Below are 13,440 nucleotides of genomic sequence, written 5' to 3' on the forward strand. Positions count from 1 at the left end.
ACTTGGTCTTGCTACTACCATTTTGGAACCCTGCAATCTATCAATCATGTTTTCATGCATTTCACAGTAGTGAGTCTCCTTATATGTGACCTTCCCCTTACATATTCTTAATGATCTACTCACCTTTACCAACAACCTTCTCCTCTTAGATTCAAGCACTGCATTTGATACCATAAATGATGAGTGTGTCATTTCACATCTGCTACAGGTGTTAGTGATATTTAACTGGTTCATCTCCTATACTCACCAATAAATTTCAGTTCGCTTTCCTTGGAAAAAATAAACCTGCCATTGAAATTGTTTCACAAGGTATCCTCGAAGGATCAGCCCTTGAGCAATCATCTTTTGATTATTTACATATTTTTCCCAGTAGTTTTGTAATTTGGGTGTGATCCCTGATTCATCTGTCACTTTTGGACCCTACATTAGGGCACATTATTGCTTTTCTCCATCTTCAAAGCACTGCATGTCTTTTCCCAATGCCAAATGATTACACATCTACTTTTTATCCACCATTCTACATTTCATTAGTAATTTCTTAACTCAATACTGTTATAAGCATATTTATTCCTTTTGTGTTGTTGGTTTGCCATCTGGTGTTGGCCAGAGGAGGATGGGCTCCCCTTCTTTGGTTCCTCTCAAGGTCTTTTCCTCTAGCAGTTAGTTTTTCTTTGCTACTGTCACATTTGGCTTGCTCACTAGGAGCATGAACACAGATTCCCCATAAAGTTGATTTCTCTAAAGCTGCTTTGTGAATAGCAACTGCTGTAGAAAAAAAAATGGTATAGTGATACCTACAATACCTGCATATCCTCCCGTCTCGACTAATTTAACTCTCTTTATTGGCAGTCCTGACAAATATTTACGTTCTCTGCAATATATAAATAAAAATTCAGCAGCTAGAATTCCTTTTGTAAGCATCTGCTCATGTCACCCCAGTCTTTGGTTACAATGGCTACCCATCTCACTGCATGTCCAGTTTAAAGTCCCTCTACAAACATATGCCCCCCTACTAATCCCCTACACAGCCCAGCTCTGCCCTAACTGAGCTTCTTCATCCCTCCTCCCCTTCTTGCACCATCATGTCTTCTGGTAATGGACTCTCAAGCTGACCCAAAGTTTAAACAGGTCATAGGTGGTCTATGTGTCATGGCCCCAAACCTATATAACTCCATAGCACAATCTCTTACACTGTTCTTCACTTTCTGCCTTCAAGTCCAAGCTCAACACCTTCCTTGTTCACTCTTCTCACTATAGTTGATGATCTCACTGAAACTGATGATGGTTTTAAGGTGATGATCTGGGGGGAGGGGGGCATTAAGACTTTTTTGCTAAGAGAAGGAGCTATATTAATCTACTCTAAATATCATTATTATAAATAACCTTAGCTGGCCACAAATCATTAAGGGCCAATTTAAAAATAAACAGTAATTGATGTTGGGGAGGGGGCAATTTAAATCAGTTTAGGCTTGGGGCCTGATCAGATGCTGCTCTGGTTTGGTTTTCACTTGTAGGGAGAACACATCTCATTTGGTTTTACTGTCAAACAGGTAAGTGTTCTCACAATGCTATTTAGTTCCCATGTTAAATAAAATACCAACTGACAGCATGACACACATCCAGTAAATTTATGCAAAATTTGTAATTGCCCTTCATTATATTTAATCATAGTCTGAGCTTCCTCCAGGGTACCAGCCAAGACCTCTGCCCCAAATTAAACCCTGTCTGTAACTGGACTGAATACTCAAATCCACTGGATAAAAAAAAATAGTAAAATAGGAATTATAAAATCTTTTGTTCTGAGCAGAAAACTAAGCTAGAAGTGTAAACTACTGCTGAAAATCCCATATCCTATCTCTCAGTGAGGTAACAGTACTGATGCTGCTAATCAAGTCACTGAGTGAAATGATTAGCTAAATGTGTTACTCTGCAAACTGCAGCTAACGTTCAGCATGAACACAGGACAAAAGAAACTTGTCCATGTTCACATTCTGATGTGAAGAGTCCTCTGGGCACAAGATGCCTATGTGAGTAAATCATGGAGGCACTGTCACTCTGTACATCTCTCTCACTTCCTAAGATTGTTTCCCATCATCAGCAGAAGTACCGTGTGTATGCTGAGTATATGCCATTTCTTTAGCTGGAATGAGCCAAGTTTGATTGCTGGAGCCTCTCAATAAGCAGTACAATTTTCAGTAGTTCAGTAGACACTGCATAATAATGCACAATCATTTGCAAATCTGAACAAAGAAACAATACGTGTCCATTGAAGAATACACTGGACACTGTCCCATTATTGTGTATCCCAAATTTAGTATGTACAGGGAAAATTAAAAATATGACAATTAATTGTAACTAGAAAGCCAATTTAGAATAAAACTATTTTTAAGGGCACTATCCAAGATGCTCCCACTGACACGTTCTCTTACACACACACACACACACACACACACACACACACACACACATGGACTAACTGTCTATAGAAAATGCTGTTTTGTGAAGCCCAGTGAACACTGAAAGTTGAGAAAATCAGGTCTGGGGGAGACTAATGTAATTCTCACCCTCACATCCCCACTCACCCACCAACCCACCCACCTTCACACAAACACAACACTCCAAACCCATTAGAGTGCAAGTGTGTGTGCGTGTCTAATCAGCTGTGCTACCAGGCTGTTAGCAAAACAGAGGTGAGTTATTGTGCAATATGCCATTACATAACAGACGTGAGTCAATTGGCACATAGAAACTCACCTTATCATCAATAATAACGAGGTCTCGCGGTTCAGTGCGGTCAATTTTCAGGACGCGGTGCTTGGTTTGGGCATTATTACACCCCACAAGAAAATATCTCTGAGGAGGGAGAAAGAAAAATTATTACATAGAAGAGGTATATTACAAAGGATTGAATGGCATCATGGATTTTTGTCCCTCATTACACTTAAGGCTTAAAGGAAAGCTGAGGGACTGTGTGGAGAGGAAACAGGACAGAGATGATGGTGATATTTGAAGAGACATTAATTTAGGTTTGGCAGCTTGTGTTTTTTGCAGCTCATCCATCTGACATGTCTCTGGCCAAACTTCACCTTGCCTCTCTGGGGTAAAGCCACAGCAAAGTACAATGTGGATGTCTTTACTGACTCCCTTTCCAGTGTACAGAATGTAAGATTGGCCAGAGTAAATGTATAAGATGTCTATTATTCTATTACCATTACATAAATGCTGTAATATGAGGTTCAAGGAAAAAAGACCAAAAGAGAATAACAGTATGGCTATCGTACAGCACTGACTGGCTGATATGTTCTGTACAGCCTGTCCTATTAAATCCCCAGTGACCGTAACGTCTCCCTGGATTAAACTCACACAATGGAATAACAGACTAATGTCCCAACATTGTACTCTACTGTCTATTTGCTGTAGAAATACAGTGACATTAGTAGCTTTTAGACAGCACTGTCAAAAATCTGAAAACTTACATGAGCCTCCTTCCTCAACATCCCTTCACACCCGCCCCCCCCCCCCAACTCCCACCCCTGCAAGTACAGCAACACTCAAGTCACAAAAAGTATAAATCTTAAGAAAGGAACAAAAATATACACTCGTTTAAACACCTACAATTAAATGTAGCAGTATAATTAAATTTGTCCTACATAGACAGTGAAATTATCCAGAAAAAACCAAACACATGTAACGCTAGAGTGCAACGACTTAGCGTCAAGTTTTCCGATGCTTCTCAAAGCAGTTCCAGACTGCCATCTAGTGCCACGGATCTAAAATTAAATCTGGAATGGCAGGAATATAATTTAAACACCGACAAATTAAAATCATGAAAGCCTCGTTCATTTATAATGCGACTTAGAAAACAGTGTTGTTACACACCGCCCTTGTCTCGTACAGGACCAGTTTCTGCACGCCTCCGATAACAGCAGCTGTCAAAGGCATGACGACGACGCAGTGTCAGCCGATGCCAATGCTTAGTATCCCGGCGAGCGCAGTTTGCTGGCAAAACAAACAAACGAGTGACTGTTAACGCTACAGCTTTTCTAGCTTACGTTTAACACAGCACCGTCTACAACCCATTAACATTGAGCTGCCATACATTTACTCAGCTAGCTCTAGCTACGTCCCTAGAATAGACCTCCAGGTAGCTTATACATTCATTTATTTAGCTAGCTAGGTACCTAGCTAAACGGAATTTTGATAGCTAGGTTAGCTAGCTAGCTAGGTCACAGGTTTAGCCAATATCTTACGTTAAAGAGCAAGGAAGGGACTTAACTCACCCTTCATACATTTATAGTTAGTTAGATAAAGAAATCTGGGAGTTAACAAAGTCTAACGAGACCGTTAGGTTAGCTACGTTAACTAGCTAGCTAGCTAGCTAGCAGACTGGCTATTGAAATCTAGTTTAAAAACGACAGTATCCTGTAACCTCCACAAAGCGCTAGCCAGACTTATGTCCTTAGGGAAACAGACGACTATATTCAACATTATACCAAGCTTACAGTAAGTTCGTTATTCCATTTTGCTCCGAACCACCGGGAAATGTTAGTTAACTTAATGTTGGTAGCTAGTTAGAGGCTGAGCTCAGGCGCACTCCAACTTCCTATCAGGTGACAAGAACCACAGCTGATACGGACATACAACTGAGACATAAAGCGAAGGCCAAACTGATATTATTGACACGGACTGAATGATATCAGGTCACTGTTTGCCCTTCTTTCCTTGAATGGCAGTAAAAAAACAACCATCCAGAAAAAGGTAAATTAATAATCTTGTTAGAAATCTTGAATAAATAACTATGATTTTTACATATCAGCTGTAGCAAAACATAACCGTCTATAGAAATAAAAGGTTGTCGGGCAGTACGCATCTTAACGTACCTATAAAAATACATTTGTTATACATATCGAATGCCTCTAGATGTCGTTGTTGATAAAGTCATTAAGAACAGGGGGCTTAGTCTCCCTAAGATGGTATTGACCTTAAAATGCAGTATCAGTTTCAAGAATAAATGTTAGAGCGCTGTATTCAGCATTTTATGAGCATGGGTTCTCGTGCATGAAATTACAAAATACTGCTTAGACTTAATGATTCACATTCTTCTGGGGGCAATTCAATTTTAAATTTAGTTAACATCATCCTTTTTTTGCACTATACAGTAAAACACTGAGGATAAATTGGACTTCACAGGAGTTAATGTTATCACAAAGCCCTGTTGAACTTACACGCCTTTACCTGTGTGACCAACAGAGAGTGGGGTGTGTGAGAGAAAGTAGGAGCAAGCCATCTAAGGTGGGCAGGCAGAACCCAGGTTTTAACCAGTTCCTCACCGTAGTGTATCTTGGCTGTTATTTTGACAGCATTATCACAGGGGGGTGTAGGGGGAGAGATAAGCTGTCTAAGGAATCGGCACGGCGCCGGCATGTCCCTCCCCCGGTCAGACAGGCATCCCGGACTGGAGAGGGAGAGAGCCGGGTTTGTGTTGGCAAGACCCCAGGGCTCTGGGAAGAATCGCACTTTCTCCTGTTCATCCTTCCCCCTACCTTCCACCCTCAACTTATTTATGCCTTAACCATGATCTTCTGTCCCCATCCTTTGACAATGGTCTGAAACCACTTTTTCTTTTTTTTTGGCCTCTGAGTTTCTTTATGTCCTTTTAATTTAGACGCGAGGTGTATAGCTAAATGCTGCGCATGGGCTCACCATCTCCTGCACACATAAGCACACATGCATACATCCATGTGCACTGTTCTTCTAGGATGGATTACACTACAAGGCCTTATCTTCCCTGCAAAGATGCAACAAAGATGGAGAATCTAACATCATGGATTATAATTTGAAACAAAGAAAAAAGGGAGCTAGGGAGTGAGAGAGAGAGAGAGAGAGAGAGAGTATGTGTGTGTGTGTGTGTGTGTGTGTGTGTGTGTGTGTGTGTGTGTACAAGAATGACACAAGGAAGATGCATTGTGATCAGTATTAAAAACCCCAGCCTGGTACTCTTTCAACTTTTGACTCTGTGTGCTGTAATGCCTTCAAGATGTTCTCCCTTGCACTTCGTACCATAGCGGTTCCTGTTTCCAGCCCAAGTCCGAACCGCTCGGCCTCATTCTAGCCCATTGGTGCAGCACATGTCACCGCTCCGGTTGCCAAATATTCTGTGAGGGTTGTTACTGCAAGACCTCCATCAGGAAACCAGACGCATCGTGCAGCCAACTTAGGGGGAGGACTTCAGAGTGGCTGGTGCAGGATCAAAGCCCTTAAAGATGAGACACACTAAGGAGGTGACGTCCTCATAGCTAAAGTGTCCTGGGCTGCGGTGGAATAGAGAAAGATGTGAAAGGTCTGTGGCAAAACTAAGGTGAATGATGGAAAGAGGAGCGGGGAGACAGACAAAGGAGTGAGGGTTCATAGTGCACATGTTCAAAACTCTGGAAAGTGCATAGTGCCTTGTACATACGGTGAACCATCTTTAAGTGCATCTATATATCAGGGTTCACTCAAAGTGATAAGCAGAGCTAAACCTTCAAGTAGCATCAAAATAATTTTGCACCCAACATCACAGAGACAAAGCTTAGACTACTGACATTGATTAAGGTCAAGTACATTGCGACATTAGGAGAAGCGCCAAATCAAAATAATCTGAGGTAACATATGCATAGAATGAAAAGTGCAAAATGGAAGAAGATAGAAGACAGCGTAAGATGAACTTGTTTGCTGCATGATGGCCATGTGTAGACGTTAAAGATAAGAAGATGTAGATACTGTACAATTGAAAGAAAAACAGAGGGTCGTGTCACAGATGAACAGATGGAGGGAAGAGACATGCAGAGACCTGAAATGCCGTGCTAGTGCTGTTCTCCTCTGTTGGTCTGAGAGCATGCGATCTGATCCGTGTTTAGATGCAGATAAACATGGTCACCCCATAGGTTACAAAGAGGGGTCAACAGCTCAGACTCACAAGGACAAAGAACATGGAAAGGCAGAGAGATGGACATGGAAATGGACAGATGGACAGACAAATGAAACAAGTTGGACAGATGTATTTCTTCAATTTTCTTTGTTGTCAATAACAGGATTGTTTTTTGTTTTGTTTCGTTTTGTTTTTTGACCCAGTGAACATTTCATCTTTAAGACGTAATAATAATAATAATAATAATAATAATAATAATTGTTTTTCCTTTTAACATTTTTTTTCTTATTATTGTATACTCAAAGTTCTCCACACTGTAAACACATTATGCTCATAATAATCATATAATGAGATGAAAGAAATCTTTATATTAAGATAGAAATACAGAGAGAGTGGAAGAGCTTGTGTGTCCTTCATCGTCTATTCATCAGTGTTTTGTATAATCCCACATCAGACTCTGATTGTGTGGCATTGTGTGTGTGCGTTTGTGTGTGTGTGTCTGTGTCTGTGTGTGTGTGAGTGTCTGTGTGTCTGTGTGTCTGTGTGTCTGTGTGTGTGTGTGTGTGCTTTAAGCTGTTTACTTTGCTTATCTCAGTGTTGTAACAACACTCTGATCCCAGAAGGTGCAGCTGAACCAAGCTGTAACAGAAAGCAGTAACTCTATTCTCAATCTCAGTTCATACCACAAAGAGAGATGTGTGCAGCCACTCACATACAGAGCGTAACCGCACTCCTCACGCAAGAGGACCACACAGCTGACCTTACATATTTTTTCCACAAAGAAAAAAACTATATGGTTAACAGACAGTCAAACAGATGGACTGATTCAGCTCTCCATCATTCTCCATAGATTTGGTTGAATCTTTCAAAGTGAAACTTTCCTATTGAACAAGCTCCCATTTGTTTTTGCATTTCATTTCATACAGTAATATAGCTAGGAATCCCAAGCTAACATTGTCCTCACGAAGAAAGGATCTGTTGCTAGTAATACCAAGGTCATGGGGTCAATTCCCATGTAGTTCACTTACAGTCATACTCACAGATATATAAGGATTATAGCATTTGCCAAAATTGTAAAAGTAGTAGGTGCAGTGTTTTGAAATGACTGAAAAATAGTTGAGTAAACTATACAATGACATAGAAAAGCTATTGCACTCAAAGACTAGTTTAATTGCCACAAGATTTAATCTTAGTACATGCACATCATCTTCACATTTTAATTTGGGTTTAACAGTTTACAGTCTAAGGAGTGATGATATCAGTAGTTCTCTAGAGTGAGTATGTGGTCTCAGGTACTACAAAGCCAAAGATTTTGGGTCCACTCAAATGGTTCATAGAAAAGAATTGCATATACCCATCTTAGTTTATTTAATTAATTTATTTGTGCTGTCCTTGTTACAAATTCCATATCTAACTTAAATAAGGAAAATTCAAAGATCAAGGCAATTATTTTCCACAAGATATAAGATATAATTTTTTTTAATAGTTTTTTTAAAAAACAACATAGTGTTGCATTACAGGAAAAGACAATCAAGAAACAATAAATGTTAAGTTGTATCTGCAGGTCTCTTGAACTGTTCAAGAGACCTGCAGATACAACTTAGCATTTATTGGAAACAATCAGATAAAATTAACACTGGTGTATGTAAGTTCATATCTATATGAAGTTTATAGCATCACAGCTAATGGTAGCTCAAGTTGGTGTCTTCATTTAATGTGGCTTTAGTTCTAAATTGTCCTTGTTGGCTATGATTAAAAATAAACTCTGGTTACAACTAACTTTCCTTTATAAATCCTGGCCATTAAGTCAATGCATTTGATGTTCAGTGTCAGCTTTCAATTTGAACAATTAGTTTTATGTTGTAATAATAGTACATCAATTCTCTGTGTGTACTGTATGAAAGATATGTTTGTGGGAGGCAATTTCATCAATTTCAAAGACCTACAAGGGTGTCATGTATGTCTGGGTGTGTGCATGTGGGGGGTTGAGTGTGAGTTTGTGAGAGAGAGTTGCTAGGCTATGGTATAAAATGTATTTGAATATTTGAAGCATCTTCTGTGTCTGCTCTGAACTCTCAACTTTTCCTCCTTTCCATAAAGTCTCTATTAGCAAGACTGCAAGCAGGGAATCTACTTCATCAGACTCTGTCCACATTCCTACGCAGTCTGCTTTTTTGATGGCTCCGAGAAGACATCCCTGAACTTCGTAGCTTGGCTGCCTCTTCCCTCAGCCTACGTGCGTGGTCGTGCTTGTAGTCATAATGTTTACTCAAAATGATAAGCGGCGATGTTTTGCCAATGAGCCACTGGGCCACTCCAGACTCGCAGCAGATATCGGCAAAAACACTTCATAGTTCACTGAAACTCCCAATACTGCAGCAGTAGATGGAAAGAGGAGTGTGCTATACATCGGCTGCAACGTGCAGGTGTGTGTGTGTGTGTGTGTGTGTGTGTGTGTGTGTGTGTGTGTGTGTGTGTGTGTGTGTGTGTGTGTGCATGTGCATTTGTGTGTATACATGAACAGGAGCTATCTGATTGTATCTCTTGCTCATGTGGACACAGTGGGTTCACAGTCGGGTCTTGACAGGGCAGGTAAACATTGGGCAGCACACCTTCCTCCTCCTCTTCCTCATTAGCTCAGCGATCTACGGCATGCTATGCAGCTCCCCCCTTCAACTTCTCATCATTCATTTCATTCTTTCAATTCCCCTCCGTCTGCACACAAGTTCTCTCTTGAAGCTGTGGATTGAGAGAACCACACACAATGGTTACTGCATTCACTTAAGTGGGATGATTATGATTAATCCCAACACATACAACACACATACACACTCAAAAACACACACACGCACACACTCTTGTGTATCTGTGCAGTGTTTCCAAGCTGTCAGTTTATGCTTCTCTGGCATTGAGCCAGGGTGGAATTAAACCCACACAAGACAACACCAACTATTCCAAACTAATTATAAAGACTAATGGAGTCTTATCAGGCTGTCGCTGGAGGTTTGGAGAGGGAGAACAGTATTTTTCTACCTTTCTTGCTTCAGAGATGGAGGAGGGTTAAAAGGCTAACAGATAGGATATGAGTTTAGCTTGGTGAGGGAATTGGTGGGTTAAGAAGACCTCAAAGCTGTGTCATTTATGAATACTTACTCAACAAAAAGATCTCAGTTCCTCCTTCGAAGTGCATGGAAAGCTATTGCATAAATATAACACAACACACAGTAGACTGTCATATAAAATACATAACTCGAAGCCTCCACTTCATTCATACTGTGGTTGATTATTAACACATAGTGTCATGAATTATATGGCTTTGGTGAGTTTCTGGTGCTCTGGGTCACACTGCTTTGAAGGAATGCTGACGCATCACAGATGGGGGCTACTTATCGGACACAAATGTTCCATCCGCACATAAGATGCTACAGTGAGGCTTTGGGATTGACGTGCTAGAGTATTTCACTGCTCTGCCACACAGTAAAATCTGAAGAACACGCAAGAAGACCACAGCAAAGTTGCTGTATTCGATTAGAATGTGTTCCAAAAATCTTAAGATCAGTGTGATAGTCGAGGATCTCATGCAATTAAAGGAAAGTTCAGTAAAATTTGTTTTAGTGTTTGGGAATGACGTTGTTGTAGTGCTGCTATATATTTGATTCCCTCAGTGTAATAAACTGAGCAAACTGACCAAAAAAGGCTACTCCCGAAATGTCTCCAGAGTGTAATAGACATTTGTAAAAAAGTATATGATAAAATTTCATTTTAGAAATAGTGATAATCTGGTTAATTGCAGGAAAAGATGAAAAATCAAAACTCCAAAGGTCTTGCTCCTTCCCTGGTCCTTCCTCAGTCCCTCTTCTCATGCCTTCTCTTTTTTCTGTCTTTTCATTTCTTCAGCAATTATTTACACTCAAGGCCACAGCAGCTGTGAGAGAAAATTAGGGAGTGTGTGCCTGACAAAGAGAGAGACAGAGAGAGAGAGAGAGAGAGAGAGAGAGAGAGAGAGAGAGAGAGAGAGAGAATGAGAGTGTAAGAGTGTGTGTCAGAAACAGAGTGACAACAAGCAACAATGAGACAGAAAGAGAGAGACAGAGTGTGTGTGTCTGTGTGTGTGAGAGAGAGTGTGTGTGTGTGTGTGTGTGAGAGAGAGAGAGAGTGTGTGTGTGTGTGTGTGTGTGTGTGAGAGAGAGAGAGAGAGTGTGTGTGTGTGTGTGTGAGAGAGAGAGAGAGAGTGTGTGTGTGTGTGTGAGAGAGAGAGAGTGTGTGTGTGTGTGTGTGTGTGTGTGTGTGTGTGTGTGAGAGAGAGAGATGTGCAAGATTGGGAGACATAACTCCCCTCTCACTGCCTGCATCTCAAGGACGTGTTTCTTTTCCTCCCCCCTGCTCCTGCCTTGGGCAGATTATGCAGGAAGAAAGACAGTGAGAGAGAAAGGACAGGAGAGGGGTGGAGAAGGATGGAGAGGGGTGGAGAAGGATGGAGAGTTCTGTGATACTGCACTGATCCAATCTCTCCCCCCCTTCCCACAGCTCAGGAACGAAACACACACCCGACCCCTGAGTGTGTGATCATTAGCATCACAGAGTAATGCAGATTCTGATGAAGTCATCGACGGATGTGGTTGGAGGGAGAAGAGAATGAAAACATGACCATGAAAGAGCAGCAAACAAAGTCTCAGCGCCACTGTGCAGTACATGGGTTACTGTGGTGAGGAGAGTGAACAGCAAGCTGGAGCTGGCAGGGGTGGGTATGGGACTCTTGCACCTACATAAATGTGGCTATGCCTTGCCATCTGACACCTGTTAACACACAGGCACACTCACACAGATTCTTACATGCACTCACACAGCCACATAAAGATAGTCAGGAAGGCTAAGTATGCCCTTATTCCTGTGTCCAACTGCTCACACACAGCAGTAATTTATTGCTTTCTTGGAGAAACAACCTTGATTTCCCCAAACTGTAGATTTACAGCCTATGGGCTTTCAGTTCATAAATATTCCCACTTTACTGCTACTTTAAATGATGATGTGGTATAATGATTTCATTATTATATTATGTGGTGGAACTATCCATCATGAAGTGGAGTACCCCAAGTTTGGAGGTTAAGATAAGAGTTGCTCTTTAGAGAATGTCTGCTTTACATAGCTCATCACAGCTGTAACAAACACTGCTAGTGACTTATTCGTTCATAATCCCGTAGTAGTGACCTCATTGGTGCGATGACACGTGTACTTCAGCCTTGTTCGTTATGCCCTCACCACCCACTTTATTAGAAACATTTATTAATTAGATAGAGACCATAGTCTATGTGTTGCTATGTACTGCTGTGTTAGCCGAGATCTTGCTGTTCACTGATAGAAAGCTTCTCCCCTACAGGACAGCACTTCACTGGACAGTTTGAGGTGGCAATAGTCTCAGCATAGAAGTGACACTGACGTTTGTATTAAAAAAAGACTTCAGAAACACTGTTGTGCATGACACAGCTCATACCAGCATGATACCCACAATTCCAGCCACACAATACCCACAGTAATTGTACATGGGTAAAATAGACCTAAAAGAACCTAAAAAAGTATACAACTGCTACAAGAATTATGAGTACCTACAAGTTTTATAAGTACCTCTAATAAAGTCCCAGGTGAGTGTAGGTTGCATGTCATCAGGGGATCTTTTTAAGGCAACTCTGACACAATTTTTCTTAGGCAATAGACATTGTAGTGTGGCAGCGCATTACGCGCTGTGGCTCTACCCCAGGCTTCTGTCCTGATGGCTGTTCTGTTTGGGTACTCCTTGGGTCGGACTGGACAACGGTCACGCGGACTCACAAGCGGGCACCCCAGCCAGCATTCCGTGTCCGGGTTGCAGCGGCTGTTCCCACAGTCCAGCAGTGTGGTAGCACTATCAGGGGTCCGTCTCCAGCATTCCGTCCGGGAGAGGTGACGTCAGGCTGGGGTGATAAGGGGGTCCGGCAGAGCCCTGGGGTGGTGGAGGGGGGTGGAGAGGGTTAGACTAACAGAGACAGCCCTCGATAAGACGTGAGACTGATAAAGGGATGGGCTGTGAGGCCCTATTGTTCTCAGAGATTCTCCAACAGCTCTTCTTCTTTGTGTGCAATGGGGGTTCCAACACCAATAGGATGAGTTTATTATATTTAGGCATGACATGCAGGTGCGTTGCCCATTGGTGCGCTGACATTCAGAACGGGTAAAAAATCCACATCAGTTTGTGCAAATGCTTGCATGTGAGTGTGTGTGTGTGTGTGTGTGTGTGTGTGTGTGTGTGTGTGTGTGTGTGTGTGTGTGTGTGTGTGAGGGCTGTGTCCATGCTGTCAAATGACCTTATCCTAATTAACAAACAAGAATATTCTCACACTTATTAAGTTGAATGCTGTATGATGAGTGGATTGAGACTGAGTGGATTATTTACTGTAATTGTGTGTGTGTGTGTGTGTGTGTGTGTGTGTGTGTGTGTGTGTGTGTGTGTGTGTGTGTGTGTGCACATGGAAGTGCAAGCTCTCAGTCTTTTTGCT

The 13,440-nt window shown here is 41.6% G+C and overlaps 1 protein-coding gene across 3 annotated transcripts in view; it reads right to left on the reverse strand.

Annotated features, from left to right (window-relative positions):
* fig4a (FIG4 phosphoinositide 5-phosphatase a) overlaps window positions 1-4,639 on the reverse strand; it is a 60,860-nt gene extending 56,221 nt beyond the window's left edge. For 2 of the 3 annotated variants that reach the window (XM_081695846.1, XM_027000907.3), the window contains exons 1-3: window positions 4,503-4,639; window positions 3,880-3,999; window positions 2,755-2,853 (exon numbers count right to left, since the gene is read on the reverse strand). In XM_081695846.1, the coding sequence (XP_081551972.1) occupies window positions 2,755-2,853; window positions 3,880-3,942 (162 nt within the window). In that variant the 5' untranslated portion in view covers window positions 3,943-3,999; window positions 4,503-4,639. Of the gene's footprint in view, window positions 1-2,754; window positions 2,854-3,879; window positions 4,000-4,502 lie in introns of those variants that run through there. The other variant, XM_081695852.1, reaches the window with a different exon arrangement.
* Between the last annotated feature and the right edge of the window lie 8,801 nt (window positions 4,640-13,440).

The sequence above is a fragment of the Electrophorus electricus genome, chromosome 2 (genome assembly GCF_041902795.1).
Source record: "Electrophorus electricus isolate QZ-2024a chromosome 2, ASM4190279v1, whole genome shotgun sequence".
NCBI lineage: Eukaryota > Metazoa > Chordata > Actinopteri > Gymnotiformes > Gymnotidae > Electrophorus > Electrophorus electricus.